The following is an 18,597-nucleotide window of genomic DNA, read 5'->3' on the forward strand; positions in this document are numbered from 1 at the left end:
TGTGATTCACTGCTTATTGATTTATATTTATGAGTTGTTCATTCATATATGTCTTTATTTTGTGATGTGTGAATCTTACAAGAATGTTATACCTGTTGTTTTACTCTTTTCTGTCACACATGCGTTTATGCGTTTGTTGAGTATTTCAGGAATATACAGGTTGATTCAACAAAGCTGCTGTCTACACTTGCAACCAATGGATAGTAGTTAGGGTTGAATTTGAGTTTATGAGCATTATTTTTGTAAAGGGCTTTTTACTTGTAAATTTTGAACTTTTAATTAGGGTTTTGTCACGAATTGCCAAAGGGGGAGTTTGTTAGGTTCTAAAGGTTTAGGAATTTATATATTTAGAACTCTAATTTGTAATATTGGCAAACCATGATCAAAACAATTTGTTTAGTCTTGTTAAAGTGTGCTCAAAGTTGTTTAATTATTATAAAGTTGGAATCGAGAGACTATAGATGCATTGGGGCATTTCGGTCTGGCTTGATCAATCGAAGAATAGATTCGATCGATCGAAAATCGATCAGATTGCGTTTTTCTGCAGTTTTCCAACTCAGCTCTAACTCATTAAACGTTTAGGGTTTTATGTTTTTTTTGTCCTAAGTATATAAGGCAAAACTCTAGCCACGTTTTTAGAGTTGCTCCAGTTGTATTGTTGCTCATACATTACTGTTTTGTGTAAATCTCTTGTGAGATCTAGAGGAGCTTTCCTTTACACAAAGCTTAGGGTTTTCAAGATTTAGATTACTTCAACATCTTGATAATCAACTTGGTTTCTACCATTGAAACTTAAAAAATATCAAGCGTGGGTGCTTGTAACTGATTGAAGAATTCAAGAAAGAAGGAGTCCGTGGATTCGGAACTTGCACGGGGTCATGTTAGTAAGTTCTACTGGTATGTATCATTAGGAAGTCGAGCAGGGAGCTTGCAAGTCCTTTTGTATGAACTTTGATTCTTTCATAGTGGATTCAGTTTTGCCTTGAGGATTGGTGGGTAAAATCCTCCCCAGGTTTTTTACCGGTTTGGTTTTCCTGAGTGATCATATCTTGTGTTATTTATTATTCCGCTGCTATGTATTCTTGATATGATTGTTTAATTGTTTTAACCTAGAATTGCTTAATTTGACTAAGTAACAACTTGGCTAATTAACTAAGCTACTCAATCTAGTTGTGTGTTAATGGGTCTAAAATTTCTAACACATTCAAATTTGAAGCACAAAAATCAGTATTTATAACTTTGTAAGAATAGTTGTAATGGAGTTCCTGAGTACTTCAAATATCATATTATTGAAAAACTAACATCTAAGATTACTCAAATTGGGTTCTCTAATACATTAAGGAAATGAATCTTTTTTTTTTTTTTTTGTTCACCACATTATAATGTTAATTCTTAGTTGGACCAACTGGGTTACACGGTAAATCAACCAGTATATCAACATCTAGGAGATCAGTAATAATTATAATAATCATAAATCAAACAGAAAAATTTTGTAAAAAGAAAAACTGAAAAACACTAATGAAGAACAGTGTCTCCAAATTAAGCTACATGGATGGGTTGAGGGGCAACTCACGAGGATGTTGAGCTTGCCATTAAATATTGAGGAGACAGTAGTCTCCATTAGCCTCTCTCGTTGAGCTTTAGACGATACGTCACAGACTGAACCAGTAACTACAAAGCCTTTACCTTCCCAATCCTTTCAGCATCCACTAAGTTCAGCTTCATTATGAGAACAAGTATGCACCATTACTCGTAGTTTGGCCATCTCCTCCACAATAGCATAACTGATAACAAACAAGTAAAGAAACAGAAAAATGAGATAGAAAATAACCCGATGATTCCTCTAGTTCCACCAGTTACAAGAGCGCTCATTACCTTTAGAGAACATCTACTATCTGCCAGAGCCATGCTTTTCCACTTCAACACTCTTCCCTCTCTATCAGGAACATCAAACTAACAAAAGAACCAACCGTGTTGGAATGAATGGCGTATTTAGTTAACCAATGAAGAATAATATAATAAAACTTAGTCTAAATCCATTAACGTAAGCTTTTGAATTTGTCTCACGACATCAAGGTATTTTCATTCTTTAGAGTAAAACAAAGGTCAAGAAGACAATACCCAGCTCCCACGAAACATGAAAAGTTTGATTTATTTATTTTTTTTTTTTTCCTATTCTGTCATATACCTTAAAATAAATGTCTAATTTTCATTTGGATGTACTACAAAAACATTTGAACAAGAATCCAAAGCAAATTGCCTACGTAGGAAAGCGCGTTTGACAAGAACAGCATATATATGATTCCTTCTTGTTTTCTCTCTGCCCTTATTTTGGTTTAACGAGGCTTATTTAATTGCAATGACATGACCTTTAATTTGGCTCTTCATCTTCTTGTTCTTTACAATGGAATATATTATTACCAAGGAGAATAGAAGGAAATCAAATGTTATGTAGTTCATTCATACTGTTTAGTTTTCTATAAAGAGAATCAGGGTTTGAATATCTTTTTATCACTTGTAACAATTAAATTCATAAAAATAATAATAAAATAGTAGAATATGTTTATTTTACTAAAATAATTATGTGCTTAGACCATAATTATGTGCATGAGAAATTAATTCAAACATGTCCCATGATTGGTTTATAAAATTTGAGGTTTAAGTTTCTTAACTAACACCTTATAGTCGTCTTAAGGGATTCTTCCTTGAAATTACCCGTTACGTGGGCAAAACCAACTCAATATAGTTGAAGACCTAAGATAATAAATTTAAGTGGAGCTTTTATATTTGAATATCAATTAAATAATTTCTTTAATACTTATCAAAACCATGTTAATTTGACGATGAATGGATAAATTTCTTTAATACTTATCAAATCTATGCTAATTAGATGAATACATAAATTGATAAATTAACTAACCAAATCAAGGTTAATTTCATATAGAGAATCAAATATCATAATTTAAGTATTAAATTTAACAAAGAGAAATGTGAGAAATTGTTGGCTATGTGAAACTAAGTTGTATTCTAATTTTCAATTTTTACTTTGATGTTAGAAGAGAGATAGAGACTGTTTGGTGCATGGCCATATGGGAGATTAAGTGACTAATGTTGACAATCTACCGAGTAATATATTGGTTTACAAAATTAAAATCTCAAGCTATAAGTAGAAATTAATCATCATTGATGATTCAACACATTTACCCAGGGAAAAAATCAAACAGTATAAGGTTTCAATTGGGTTTGGTTTTGATTAGTATAATATTTTTGAGACCTTGTTAGAGGTAGAAAAAAATAGTGAATAACCATTTCCTTTTATTAAAAAAAATGTCTTGCCAAAATGGTATCAATAAAACTATATTGTAACCTGTCCTTACGTACAAAAATATTCTACAGTAGTGATGACGAAGTGGTCTTATGTAAGTGAGTGAAATTGTTAACTTCACTTTCATATTGAATATTATGAATGAGTAATTTGGAAACAATTTTTTTTTAATTAATTAATTGACACTTGACACCAATTAGACTATAATTAGAAGTTTTTTTTATAGGTAATTAGAAGTTAATATAGATTCCAATTGTGCTTTTATTTTAATATATTTTTAGGTTGTAACTCATGCTTTCCAGTTGTGCTTTTATTTTAATATATTTATAGGTTATAACTTGTGCTTACACACAAAAATATTCAAGAGTAGTGATGATGAGGTGGTTTTACATAAGTGAGTGGGGTAGTTATCTCACTTTTGAGCCAAGTATTATGAATGGATCAATTAGCACCAAAATTTTAATTTAAAATAATTCCAGCCATTGAAAGAAGAATATCAAGGAATTAAGAAAAAGGGTGGTGGCCAAAGGCCTTGTAGCTAAATTAGCACTTCCCCATGCAAATTGTGCTTGGAAGTCTAGGAGGGAAAAGGGTTTGAGTTGCGAGGTTAGCAGCAAGTTGTCATTGTCTCTCAAAAAAATAAATAAAAAGGTGGTGATAAATTGCTAACTGATAAGTTTCAATACCAGAAACAGACTAACATGTACTCTTACTTTAATACTTGAAAATAATCTTTTAGTGTAGGTTACTGTTAGGACATATGTGATTTGATGTTAGGAATATATGTGATTTTAGAATTAGCTAATCCTTTGACAAAATGCAATTTACTTGTAATTGGGTAGATCTAAGATGTGTTTAATGCTTCAAGGAATAAGGTTTCAAGTTCTAGTGTTAAAGCCATGCAAATCTGTCTAAGAAACAAGTGAAGAAATGCTAGATTTTAAAGCTCGACAATTAGTATCCATTGAGGTTTAAAAAGTTGTTGAAGCCCGATGCTCGACAGCTAGCTCGATAGATATATGTTAAGGTTTATGAAATTCAATTTTTCAGAGCTGATTTTCTTCCAATCTGTGTGTATATGTTTGGGTTTTCTTTTCTTACAACCTTAAACATATATAAGGATTATTTTAAGGGCCATCAAAGGTTGCACAAGTGTGAAGCAAAGTTTTGTTCATACAAATTGTGACTGGAGACAGAATTTACTCTAATTCATCTTTCTCTTGAAGAACCATGCTGTGTTTGTACACCATGTGGAATTGAGATGATGATTAGAGATATTCTCAAGTCTTGGTTTTGAATTTTAAGCATCAAGGTACATTTTCTATTCTTTGTTTTAGAATTCAAGGTTACATGTTATCTCTCATGAATGAAGTAGATCTATGATTGTTACTTCCGCTGTGTGTTTTGTATGAGATGCAAAACCAGATTTTTCAACACATCTTGCATTGGTATCCTAGAGATTCCAATGTGTAGCAAACATATCATTTAAAAGAAATCCAAAGGTTTTATAGTTGCTATAATAAAGTCCATGAGTTGTCTACTAAGTTATTGAGGTATGCTTACAATGGTTTTGAAAGTTAATCTAAAAGGAGGTATAACCTATTATGGGTATATGAGTCCCCTCTCTCACAGTTGAGTGGGACCACCAACGGTGAGGGAGACGACTCATATACCCACAACAAGGTATATTTTCCCTTAATCTACAAACTCCTTTTTTTTTTTTGTTTTATTATGGATTGTCTTGTGTTAGGTAAGGAAGTCAGTCTCTCTTTAATTTTTTGTTTTAAGTATAATCTGATAGGCCAAGAATGTATTGACCCCTTTGGTAAATGAATCAATTAATTAGCCAAGTGAATTAATTAGATTCAATTACATGCAATAAGTGTGGTAGCACAAACAAATTACCAATTAAACTAAATGCATCAAAAAATAAATTTGACACCAGTGATTTGATTACGAATGGAGAAAACTACCAGGCAAAATTCCACCGGGTGAATTTAAGGTCACCACTCCCGAGAATTCACTATTATCAAAAACAAGATGTTACAAGTAAAAGGAATCTCAGTACCTAATATCAACCTACAGTTGAACTCTTACCCCAATACCCAATTGAACTTGTAATGTAGTGACAATCTCTCCTTTCAATGCACGACTCCAAGTACGTGACTAACCAATCGATGTACAGATCCAAGTACATGACTAAACACCAACTTAAGGAAGATGTTGGCTGCAAAGTTCTTCAGTTCATCCAAACGATGAAGATCAAGAAGCTCCTTGGTTACAAAACCCTTGGCGTAAAGACACAATAGCTTCTATAAAGAATATGATAAACTAGGGCAAATTCTGTCTTCGGTCACAATTTGCATACACAATCAATTTGCATTAAGTTGCATCACTTTGCATCACGTTTGATGGCCCTTAAAATAATCCTTATAAATGTCTAGGGTTGTGAGAAAAGAAACCCTACACAAATAACTTAAATATGCGTAAAAAAAAGATCTGAAAATCTGAATTTCATAATTCTCGATAGATACTATTTCTGTCTAGCAGCTGTCGTGCACAAGCATCAAATCTCGATAGATATTATCTATTGAGCTATTTGTCGAGTTTTAATGAACAGCATTTCTTCATTTGTTTCTTGGACAGACTTGCAAGGGTTCAATACTAGACTTGAACTCTTGTTCCTTGAAGTACGAAACACATCCTAGATCTGCCCAATTACAAGTAAAGTGCGTTTTGTCAAAAGATTAGCCAATTTACAATAATATATGTTCTAACAAGTTTCACATGTGTCCTAATAATCTCCCCCTTTGGCAATCCGTGACAAAACCACAACAAACAAATAAAGTATGAGAGAAGTCATAAATCACTAAACTCATAATCACTTGTTGAAAACAATAAAATCTAATCCTAATACAAACTCTTGAAAAAATTTGCAAGAAGAAATTTGTTAAGGGAGAAATTGATGCCTCTGAATAGAATATTGGGAAGCCAAACTAAAACTCAACTATGGGCTCTCGAGATGGCGCCAAAAGGCTTTCGATGTGGTGATAAGCCTATCCAAGCAAGACATAAAGGCTACACTTGACAAAACAGCAACAAAATCCCAATAGAAACAATTGACAATACATAATTAATAAGTTAGTGGCCTTGTTCTGATAATACAAGGGAAATAAATTCTCCAATGGTAAATGTGAAATTACACTTAAGTCCAAAAAAGTAAATCCTCTAGCGGAAAAGGTGAAATTACACTTAAGATTCCAGAAAGGTAAATTCTCCCGCGATAAAGGTGAAATTACACTTGGAGTCCAAAAAGATAAATTCTCCAATGGTAAAGGTGAAATTACACTTAGAGTCCAGCAGTCAGTGATTAAATAAATTTAGGAAGGTGTTTACTCCTAGGGGTCCTTGTGTGTCTGGGTCAGGGGAATTTATTATACTTTCAGCCATCATTACATCAATATGAGGGAAGAATTCGATTGTTACAAATACATTACATCCTTCAACAGTAAAATAAAAAGTAAAAATTAAAGGTTCCATGGAAAGAAGAAAGGGATTAATTGGCAAGGTGTGAAGGGAGAGAAAGATCCCAGCTTAGTGTAGCAAGTATTAAACTAAGATTTTGGTGAGTATGTGTGCATAAGGCATGAATGAGGTAATGTGGACAGTTTTGAGTGAGTGAGATGGAATTAATACTGAGGTTAAGGCTTTAGTGAGTAGTAGGCTGTTTGTGACTAATTGGGAGACATATATGAGCTGTGATTGTATAAAGGAGGGAAAGAATGTCTGAAGTTAGGTGAGTGTGGGCTAAGGGGAATGGGTTGTAAGCTTGAGGAGAGCTGAATTGCAAGCAAAATGGCCAACAAATCAGAAAGTTTCAGATGGAGTAGCTATGTGTTTGTGGGCTGAGGTATTTATGCTTTTATAATCGAATTTAGAGAAGCATTAATTAACAAAAATCCAAAAAAAAAATGGGACTGATCAGACGCAGGGAATTAGGGTTAATCATCCTAGGATTTGGCCAGAAGTAAGAGATTTACTTTTGGGGTTGCCTTACTTCTTTGGGTAATATGACACATGGTGAGTTTTTGAAGTGTTTTGCATTAAATGTCAGGATTTCTGAAACTGAGTTTAACCAATGGGATTAAGGCAAGTATCAAGAATGAATCCTAGTGCTACAACTGAGATTTGGACCCCAAGAAGTAGGATTCAACACCCCAAGCCAAGTGACAAACTCTAAGTCCATTTCAGGGGATTCTTCTAGAGATCCCTTTATGCCCTCCAAACCACATGTTCCCAATTTTTTCCCTTTAGAATTCATGGACTTGGCACATGAACCACATCTTGAACATTTTTTACATTTATAACATCAATCTATTGAGATTTGGATAACTTGGTTTTAGCCCCCCTTCCGCTGGAGATACAGTCTTAAGGAAGATGATGGAGTTTCATCACCTTTTAGACTTCAGCTAATATCATAACCCTCAGGCACTATTCATGTTAGGTAGAGGGTGATAGAAAGCTGATGGGACAGCCCCTAGTTCATCCTCAAAGACTTGGTTCTCTTGTAGGGCCCTTCAGCTATACCTTGGTCAGGGATGAACAAGGGCTGGTTGTTCACTTTCAATCCTCTGCCTCTTGCTGGAGTCTTTTGGATTGGGCTTGCTCACATGGGCTGGTTCCTTTGGGCTGGGTTGTATGCATCCTACAAAATGGACATCAACAACACATGTTGCCATGGCTTTTCATTCTTCATGGACTTTTATTAGTAAATATTTTTTGGGTTTTCATAGATACTTGCAATGGGCCTTTGGGCAATTAGTTGTAATATTTGAAACAAGAGGACAAGTTTCAAAATACCTTTGTAAATAACATTTACTATGATGAATTCCATATCGTAAATAACGTTCATGGTTTCTAATAATCACATCATAATTTAAATGATAAGCTTGTGGGATTGAATATTTACCATGAGCGTTGAAGATATATATTATGGATGATGTGATGCAAATGATGACCATGTGTCTCATAGGTTTATAATATGTGAACATAATCTTCAAGAAAACTTCCTATGAGCTTTTATAAGACGATTCCCATGGTTTTTGCCATAGTTATATTTAAGAAATAATTATACTATGATATTTTTTCTTTGCCAAGCATTAATAATCTTGGGCTTTCTGATAAAATAGTGCCAACGTAAATTGGGCTTTCGATATTGCCAGCAAGAACTGGGCTTTTGATATTGCTAATGAAATTGGGTTTTTGATATTGCCAGTGGGAACTGGGCTTTTGACATTGCCAATGAAAATTAGGTTTTTGATATTACTAATGAAAATTGGGCTTTTGATATTGCTAGTGGGAATTGGACTTTTTGATGAATAATTTGCCACGGGTTTGAATCATGGGCTTTGATTATGGGGTTGAATCCCATTGAAAAAATAATATTGCCATGAATTTGAATCGTGGGTTTTTTTGAATATTTGTTAAGTATAAAATTCTTGGGCTTTAGAAAGAATTAGATTTTATCTCGCTCAATAAATAATTTGGGCTTTACGAAAAAATATTAGGTCCTATAGTGTTTTGCATTCGTAGCCCAATTTTGTGATAGAAAGGAGAACGGTTGTGGGCTAGCATAGTGATAGTCAAAAAATATGTAGGCATGCCCAATAATTTGTTTGTGACATTTGAAAAGAAATAAATAGGTGTTATTTAAATAATATTAGGTGTAAAAAAATGTACCCCAAAAAATAGATTTTGACAAACTGTCTTTCTGAAATACTTTAAACAAAACTCAATAAGGCGTCTTAGTGTGAAACAGAAATAAAGGATTGCATACAAAAAAGAAACATGTGTATAAAGAGAGAAAAGAAACAACACATTGAAAGATGTAAATAACAACATACATCATCATATATAATGAAAAATAAAAGTACAATGTATGTTATCAAATAATGGTCATAAGACTGGTGTACAAAAGAATAATGTAACTAAAAAGAAAGAAAAGAAAAGTACATATATCCTTACTACATCCCTCAAAAATAAAATACACTCCCCCTATCAAAAATTTCCTATGCTAAATCTCCCCCTAAATACATGACTACTCTCATCCCAAAACTACTTCCCCTTTTTGTCACAAACGACAAAAGGTAAGTTACTGAGAAGTCGTCATCTCCTCATCACTGGAAAATCTAGCATCCTTATCATCATCATCATTGGAACCATCATCACCATCCTCGTCCTCAGAAGCCTCTAGAGAAGGAGAGGGAGATGGAGATGCGGTGAAGCCACCAATGCAAGCCTATTGTCGTACGATACGACTAACACAGGTGTTCACCTAATACAACTCAGTAGTAAGTGTGTCAAGGCGAGCATCCATGTGCTCAAGCCGCCATGATTGCCTTAAGCATCACACCACCACTCAAAGAAGAGGGAGCAGAGGTGGATGGAATGGAAGAGGCTGGAGGAGTCATCGAAGTTGGGCTTTGCTCCGTCAAACAGACGCCGCTCTAATGGCACCCATGTCAGTAAAGAGATGAGAATCAAGGATAGAGATAGAAAAATGACAAATGATCTGTGTGATAGCCGAAGGGAAAATAAGCTTATCACAGGTTGTTGTATCTCTATAAACATCGATGAGAAAGAGAATGAAGTGAGAAGGAAAGTCTATATAGAGGTCCTCTAAGAGGGATAGCAAAAAGCGAGCACGAGGCTTAGTAATGGAGTTATAGTGAGATAGTGGATGGAGAATGAATGTCATCACCATGTTTAGAAATCTCAGACCTTTTGCAAAGTCCAAGCATGAGGTGTTTTGGCACTCAACCCATGAAGAAGGTGTCTCACAGAAAAGAGATAGAAGTTCGTTCTTGGACACAGTCCTCAGACATGGACAAGCAGGGTAATCAGGATGCGATACCTGCAGAACCTATAGTATCTTAGAAATAATCTCCGAAGTGACTATGATACGTGTACCTCGAATCTGCATAACAAACTGAGGTATAGAGGTATCGAAACCGTGCATGTTGGAGTAGAACCCCTATATGATCACAATGGGACATCTCACGGGTATCTCACATAGAGATTCCCATCCCCGACTGTGAATGACTATGGGTAGAGTAGTATTGGAAAAGTCCAAGAGAACCATGTGGCATTCCAAATGAATACCATGGTTGGAGTAGTTCTTCGAGAAGTCCTTACTAGCCTTATCATCATAGAACTAGCTATGAAAAGGAGTAGGATCAGAAGAAGATGTCCCAGAACGAAAAGGGTTCCAAGACAGTGTGGATTTATGCTTGGGTGCCATGTGCAGACTATCCGAGAGAGAGAGAAAGGGAGAGAAACAAAAAACATAATCACAACAGAGTACCAACAAAAGAAAAGAAGAGGGTACGTATGCATGAAGAATGCATGAACATGTGACGTGCAAAAAAAAATGCATCATGGGTTCAACCCAATCCAAGCCTAACAACACACAATCTTCAACATATAAAAACATATCTAAATGCATGAAACATTGTGAAAATGCAAATGGAATGCAATGCATAAGCATACAGCAACAAATAAGCAACACCCAACCCAAAAATTTCACAAGAATCTCAAAAGTTTTCAAAAACCCCAAAAATTTCAAAAAAAAACCCAAAACCTAGGTCTAAATGTGTGAAATGCATGAAGAAAGAAGGATTAAGAGATCATACATGAGAAGAAATGCACAATCTAGGTCAAAATCCAAGTGGGGAAGATGAAAAGAGTGTTTGGAAAGAGAGAGATAGCTTTTCTGTCGAGAGAGATATGAAAAGGTGAAATATGATTTCGCGCTAAAGCTATTTAAAGAAATCGCAGTTCAATGGATCGAGGATCTGTTGAGATCTGTCGAGCACTAAATCTCAACAGATATGAATCTGTCGAGGTGTTGTCGAGAATCTATCGACCAGACAGAAACTTTCTCGATGGATCGAGAATCTGTTGAGAAGCTATTGAGACAAATTCCAAATAGCTCGATGGATCGAAGATGCGATAAGATTTGTCAAGAAAAGAAGTCCAAGGGGCTCAATAAATAGCAATCTGTCGAGAAGCTATCGAGCTTGATAAAAACTAGTTTTTCAAAGAGAGGAAAAACATACAAAAATGAATGCAATCAAGCAAGCTACACAACCAAAGATCCAATCAACATATTAAGCTCTCAAAAGCATCTCTCAACAAGAAAAATGCAAAGCATTCATGAACCAAAACAAACACACACTAAACACGCTTAACCAATTTTATATTTCAAAAACAAGTCAAGACAGTTTAGCGAGTGCACATTAACACATGTATCCCTTGTGATGGCCAAAACACATTGTACCTGCACGTGTATCAAGAGTAGCAAATAATTTGCTTGTTGTATGTGAAAACATAACAAAGGTGCATAAGTGTCTCATGTTATGATGATATAAGATATGAGAAAATCAATTTAACTCACACACAATCATAACTGCTTGATGGGAACTATCACCTTCAAGGTACATCATATAACTCCCACATCTCCTAGAAACATGCTTGCAACCATATTTAAAAGCATTTTGATTCTTTTTGCTTTTAATTTCTTTGCATATTCATTTTCTTTTTAGTATATCATGCATGGGCATATAAGAGAGAGAATAAATACCCAATCATGTTAAACTTTAAACATCACAATTTTGCTATGCCGAAGCACACAGATGTTATTCATGATTGGCGGGCTTTAGTGGTAAGATAATTATTTATGCCTTTCTCTTAGGAGTTTTTAGTTATTCTCATCAAAAAGAGTGATATAAGTGTTAAGTATAAGAAATTACTTTATCATATTCATCACAAACATAAGCCACAAAACTCATTTGCTTGGTTGTGCATTGAGATGCTCATCTAAGCTACAAAAAATACAAAATTTAGAAACTTTGTTTCAATAGCCATCTAATGTACACAAGTACCAATGTACACAAAACACACACTGTTTAAGAAAACTTTTCTCTCCCACCGTAGGAGTTTCTTTCTCTTGACTCTCTGAGTCATTTTTCTCCCTTCTCAATGGCTTTCTCTCCGTGTCTGAAATGGTAAGTAGTTCTCTTCGCCACCTACCCATCAGATGGATCAGTTTGTTTTGGAAGGTTTACAACATCTAAAGCTTACTAAGGAAGAAGAAGAGGATATAGCTCTCTCAACAAGGAGCAGATCGAATCTCTTGGAGGAATGTGCTTTCAGTCTATTCGATAAATTGCTCTTAAACAGGCAACAAAACCAGAAAGCTATAAAAAGCACTCTTAGAACAACATGGAAAATGGGTTCAGAGCTGAGAATCGTTGATGTGGGTAAAGATATTTTACAATTTAAGTTTACTTCAGAATATCAAATGGAATGGGTTGAGAGGAATGGTCCATGGAATTTTTACAACAATATTCCTTTGCTGTGCCGATGGAAAAAAGGCTTATCAGTCTCAAATATTTCCTTTACCCATTCCCCTTTCTGGGTCCAAGTTTGGGGCCTCCCTTTTGAAAACTTATCTGAGGAAGTTGGAAAAGATTTAGGTAACAGTCTGGGTAGATACATTGAAATAGACAAACGTTCTTAGTTCTCAAAGCAAGCCAAGTTTATGAGAATTCGGGTGGACTTGCCGCCTAACAAACCTCTTCGCTGAGGAGGTAACGTTGTCAACTTGTATGGGAGCAAAACATAGGTCACCTTCAAATTCAAGAGGCTCCCCTATTTTTGCTTCCAATGTGGTTTGCTGGGTCATGACGAACGGCATTGTCTTAGCTTCCCCTACAACCTCAATTCACCTAAACAATATGGGGTTTGACTCAACGCAAGTGGAAACTTGAAAGAATCCTCTGAGCAGTCTAGAGCATCAAGCAGCTGGAATCAAGATGATGATATAAGGAGAGATCCAAATGATGGTTCAGGCGAAAAATCCGTCCCGATGACTACTAGAGGAGCTGACGTGGAATCTGTGTAGAGGGTAAATTTGAACTTTCAAAATTTAAGGCAGAATGGACAAGACGTAGTGCCAGAAAAGTGGGGTAAGTCTGAGGGTTCAAGCACCAAAGTAGAGAAAAATCCGAAGAATAGATTCGAGGTTGAATCTTCTGACTTAGGGGCTCAATTGTCAAATCTTCCACACAAGCTGCATGTTGAGATGGATTCAGGTAAAGGCCCTTATGAAGCTTACTCTTTAGCGGGCTTTCCTAATTCTTCAGTAAACGAAGCCCACGAGATCACAAGCCCTCTAAAGCTATGAAAGACATTCCAAATCCCTCAATGAAGCCCGTTACTTCAACTAGCCCAAAAAAAGAAGCACAACCCAGAGTTAAGGTAAATTTGAAAAGGAACGCTCATGAAAAGGGCAAACAAGCCCAGATTACTCCAACTAAAGCCCAGGTAAAACTCTTTGGCTCTAAACGTCCAAGTCAGTTGGATTTTTCTGAGGAAACAAAAGGTACTTCTCCCTCTCAAAAAAAACTCTGTGTGACACAACTTAATACCCCAACCCACATACCTGATGGATCGGCGGTGTCTTCAAGGTAGCACCGCTGGGCACAATGAATTGCTTATGCTGGAACTGCAGGGGAATTGGGAGCCCCCGGACAGTTCATGTGTTGCGCGATTACGTGCGACGTTGGAATCCCTATATAGTCTTCTTAATAGAGACAAAAGCAAATGTAAAACGTATGGAGAGAGTTAAATATAAACTAGGTTTTTCTAATGGTCTTTTTGTTCCCAATAGAGGCCGCAGTGGTGGCCTTGCACTGCTTTGGTCTAAAAAGGTTAGGTTGGAGATTCAATCACACTCACCCCACCACATTGATGCAACAATTTCAGAGCAGCAAAACAATCATACCTGGAGGTTCACGGGGTTCTACGGCCACCCTGAAAATTATTTGAGAAAGGAATCCCAGAATTTACTCTCTTATTTAAACAATCAATTCTCTTTGCCTTGGCTTTGCTGTGGGGACTTTAATGAAATTTTGTCTTTGACAAAAAAATCAGGGGGAGCTCTGAGGTCTCAGCACCAAATGGAGGGATTTCGTGAGGCTATGAATTTGTGTGGCTTCCAGGACCTCGGTTTCTTTGGCCCTAAATTTACCTGGTGTAATTTGCAAGAAGGGAGTAACAGGGTGTATCTCAGGCTTGATAAGGCTTTTGCCAATTCCGATTGGCTGAACTTGTTTGGTGACGTAAGAGTCCACCATCAGATCGAGTCCACTTCAGATCATTGCATTTTAAAAATCGCTGATCCTAGCTTCTTTCCTCCTTCTCGCAAGCATCGTTTTCACTTTGAAGCTTTATGGGCCAAAAGGGAGGATTGCCATGAGATAACTGAAGCAGCTTGGCATAGTGATATCTCCACAAACACTCCTGAGGAAATTGTTGCTAGTCTCAGTAGGTGCGCTGCTGATTTATCAGTGTGGAACAAGGAGGTAATTGGCAACATCCCAAAAAAATCCAAGAGAGAAGGAAAAGGCTTAACATTCTCACGGCTCAAGACCAGGATGGTTCCCACGGTGTTGAGATAAATTAGATTAGAAAAGAATTAAATGACCTGCTAGATAGTGAAGAGATGTTATGGCAGCAGAGGAGCAAAATACACTGGTACAAGGAAGGGGAAAAATACAAAAAAAATTTCATGCTAAAGCTACGGACAGAAGGAGGAAGAACACAATTTTGGGTTTGTGGAGTGAAGATGGAAGGTGGTGTGATGATAAAGAAAGTATCTCAGCAACGGCAGTAGCCTATTTTCAGAATATTTATACCACTTCCTCTCCAAGTCGTATTAAGGAAATCACCAGAGCCATTCCAATGAGGATCACCAGAGAAATGAATGAAGAGTTTATCAGACCTTTCACCAGTGAAGAAGTCACAAAGGCCCTGCACCAAATTCACCCTACCAAGGCTCCAGGCTCCGACGGTATGTCAACTGTCTTTTTCCATAAATATTGAAGTATTGTAGGATCTGATATTACCAATATGGTGCTTAATGTTCTCAATCAAAACCTTCCCATGGCAGCTCTCAATAAAACAAATATTATTCTCATCCCCAAAACTGCACACCCCTCCAAAATGACTGAGTTCCGGCCAATTAGTCTTTGCAACGTGGCTTATAAGCTTATCTCCAAGACCCTTGCAAACCGTCTAAAAGTTATTCTTCCTACGGTTATCACTGAAAACCATAGTGCTTTTACCTCAGATAGGCTAATTACAGATAATGTTTTAGTTGCATTTGAATTAATGCACTACTTGAACCACAAAACGGAGGGGAAGGATAGTTTCATGTCAGTCAAACTTGATATGAGTAAAGCATTTGACAGGGTTGAATGGGGTTTTGTGAAAGGAGTTATGGAGAGGCTTGGTTTTGATGGGAAGTGGATCTCCCTTATTATGCAATGCATCTCTTCTATATCCTACTTGGTCATCATTAATGGTGAAGCATTTGGTAATATCACTCCCACTAGGGGTCTAAGACAGGGCGACCCCCTCTCTCCGAGCCTTTTCCTGTTATGTGCTGAAGGCCTATCAACTCTTATCCATCAGGTTGTCCGTAGTCAAGCTCTTCATGGCATATCCATTTGTAGGGGCTACCCAAACATCACCCACTTATTCTTCTCAGATGACAGCCTCTTATTTTGCAAGGCTACTGCCCAACAATGCCTTGAGCTGATTCAAATTCTTAATTCCTATGAATAGGCTTCAGGGCAAAAAGTCAATGCGGATAAGTCTTCGATTTTCTTTAGTCCCAACACTCCCAATGATGTTAAGGTAGAAAACTTAAGCATTCTTGGCCCTATGCAATGTTCTCAGCCCAAGAAGTATGTTGGCCTTCCTTCTCTTATTGGTAAATCCAAAAATCAAGTCTTTGCTGAGATTAAAGAGAGGGTGAGCAAGAAATTGGCTGGTTGGAAGGAAAATCTCCTTTCCATTGGGGGTAGAGAGGTTCTCATAAAATCAGTTGCTTAGGCGGTGCCCACTTACACTATGAGTTGCTTTCAATTACCAAAGACTTTATGTGATGATTTAGAAAGAATGATGAGGAATTTTTGGTGGGGCCAAAGAAATCAAGAGTTTAAATTGGCGTGGGTGAGTTGGAAGAAATTATACAAATCAAAGCTTTATTGGGGCATGGGATTTCGAAATCTCCAAGCCTTCAACCTTGCTCTTCTTGCCAAGCAAGGATGGCAGATCCTTTCAAATCCTAACTCTCTTTTAGCCAAAGTCTATAAAGCCAAATACTTCTCCTATGATGATATTTTGAATGCAAAGTTGGGTAGCAACCCAAGCCATGCTTGGAGGAGCATTTTCAACAGCCTTGCAGTTATTCGAAAGGGAACTAGATGGAGGGTGGGCAACGGCAAGAGAATCCACATTTGGGAAGATAAGTGGCTTCCAACACGAACCACTCACAAAGTTATCTCCTTTTCGAGGGACTTTGGTGATTTCCCTATGGTTTCATCCCTCATTGATGAGAATTCCAAATGGTGGAAGCCGGACTTGGTTAAAGCTCTCTTTTTGCAATTTAAAGCCAATGAAATCCTCAAAATCCCCCTCAGTTACAGCCTCCCTAAAGACTCTCTAATCTGGCTGGGGAATAGAAAGGGCTCCTTTTCAGTGAAAAGTGCTTATTATGTTGCTAAGGATTTGGTGGAGTCTGAGGCAGCAGGTGCAAGCTCTTCAAGTCACCTTGCTTCTCCTTTTTGGAGGAAGATTTGGCAGGTAATGTTCCCCCGAAAATCAAAATTTTTGCTTGGCGTGTGTGCTTGGATGGTTTGCCTACTTTGCTCAACCTTAGGCGGAGGGGTTTAAACACTGCTGGTTTCTATCAAATTTGTGACAAGGAGTTGGAGTCAATATTCCATGCTTTGTTCCATTGTAATCATGCAAAGAAAACCTGGTCTTGTTGGAGTGATTTCCCTGTGAATCTTTATTCTCCAACCCGTGATTTCATTGGCATTTCCTAATTATGGAGAAAGGGTCCTCTACTGATCTTGGTCTCTTTTTCATGGTTGCGTGGTCCATTTGGGGAAATAGGAACAATGCCGTTCATAATGATGCTGGCTGCCTTCCTTCTCAAGTTTGGGAGACTGCTAAAAGATCCTTTTTTGACTTCACCACTTCCAACTCATCTGTTCTTCCTTCCCACCCTTCGGTTAGTGTTCATTGGTCTCCTCCCCCGTCGAGTTTCCACAAAATTAATGTTGATGGGGCCACAAATAATAACGGGAATCACTCTAGTATCGGAGTCATTATCCAAGACCACACCGAGGCCACTATCGATGCTCTCAACAAGGTGCTCCCATCAGCGTTTCCTGCTCCTACAACAGAGGCTTTTGCTTTGCTTTAAGGAGTCCTTTTTGTAGCATAAATGGGCTCGACAAGGGTTATTTTTGAATCTGATGATTTAGCCCTTATTCAAGCAGTTAATTCTAATGAAAATGGGGGAGACCTAGGTCATATTTTGCAAGATATAAGATCTCATTCTCTTGTCTTCAATTGGAGCACTTTTCAGCATCTTAAAAGGGATGGCAACAGGGTTGCCCATGAGCTAGCTAGAGATGCAAAACTCACGGGTCACTCACACACATGGAAGGGGGTCTCTCCTCCTTTCATTTATCAGATTTTACTTGAGGACATGTTGTAAACAAACAAAAACATGTTAAACAAAACATAGCATAAAACTAGATGCAAATGCATGAGGAAGGAGGAGAAAGAGAAAAGATCACTCTATGGAGATCACACCAATGTTTTGGGATAGGAATTCAAACAGTTTGCAATCAAGAGGCTTAGTAAACAAATCAGCCTTCTGATAATCAGTGTGAATGAACTCAAGAGTGAGAGTACCATCTTCAACAAGCTCCCGAATGAAGTGGTGTCAAATCTCTATATTTTTTGTTTGAGAATGTTGAACAGGATTCTTAGAGATGTTAATGGCACTAGTATTGTCACAATAGATGGTAAGATGTTCTTGATGAATACCATAATCAATGAGAAGTTTTTGCATCCACAGAAGTTAGGTGCAACAACTACTGACAGCGATGTATTCTGCCTCAGCAGTAGATAAAGAGATGGAATTCTGCTTTTTGCTTATCTAGGAGACAAGATTATTACCCACATAAAAAAAAAATAAAAAAAACCCCGAAGTACTTTTTCTATCATTAGCATTACCAACCCAGTCTGCATCAGAATACCTAACTAAGATATCGTTGGTGTCCTTGCTATACCACACACCGAAATTGGCAGTGGACTTGACATACTTTATGATTCTTTTAAAAGTA

The 18,597-nt window shown here is 36.9% G+C and overlaps 1 protein-coding gene and 1 pseudogene across 1 annotated transcript; one reads left to right on the forward strand and one right to left on the reverse strand.

Moving 5' to 3' along the window:
• LOC112036115 (tropinone reductase homolog At2g29260, chloroplastic-like) overlaps positions 1 to 1,908 on the reverse strand; it is an 8,256-nt pseudogene extending 6,348 nt beyond the window's left edge.
• A 14,539-nt stretch (positions 1,909 to 16,447) lies between these two features.
• On the forward strand, positions 16,448 to 18,383 carry LOC136064721 (uncharacterized). The gene is made up of 2 exons (XM_065766805.1): positions 16,448 to 17,038; positions 18,078 to 18,383. Exons 1-2 carry the CDS (start codon positions 16,448 to 16,450, stop codon positions 18,381 to 18,383), a joined length of 897 nt encoding a protein of 298 aa, XP_065622877.1.
• Positions 18,384 to 18,597: the final 214 nt, after the last annotated feature.

The sequence above is a fragment of the Quercus suber genome, unplaced genomic scaffold, assembly GCF_002906115.3.
Source record: "Quercus suber isolate HL8 unplaced genomic scaffold, Cork oak 2.0 scaffold_746, whole genome shotgun sequence".
Taxonomy (NCBI): Eukaryota; Viridiplantae; Streptophyta; class Magnoliopsida; order Fagales; family Fagaceae; genus Quercus; species Quercus suber.

Bases quoted from the DNA above. Each gene is read 5' to 3' on its own strand.
- LOC136064721 (XM_065766805.1), top strand. From the start codon at position 16,448: ATGGGATTTCGAAATCTCCAAGCCTTCAACCTTGCTCTTCTTGCCAAG. The intron at 17,039-18,077 runs GTAATGTTCCCC...GTTTTGGGATAG, and splicing joins TTTGGAGGAAGATTTGGCAG to GAATTCAAACAGTTTGCAAT.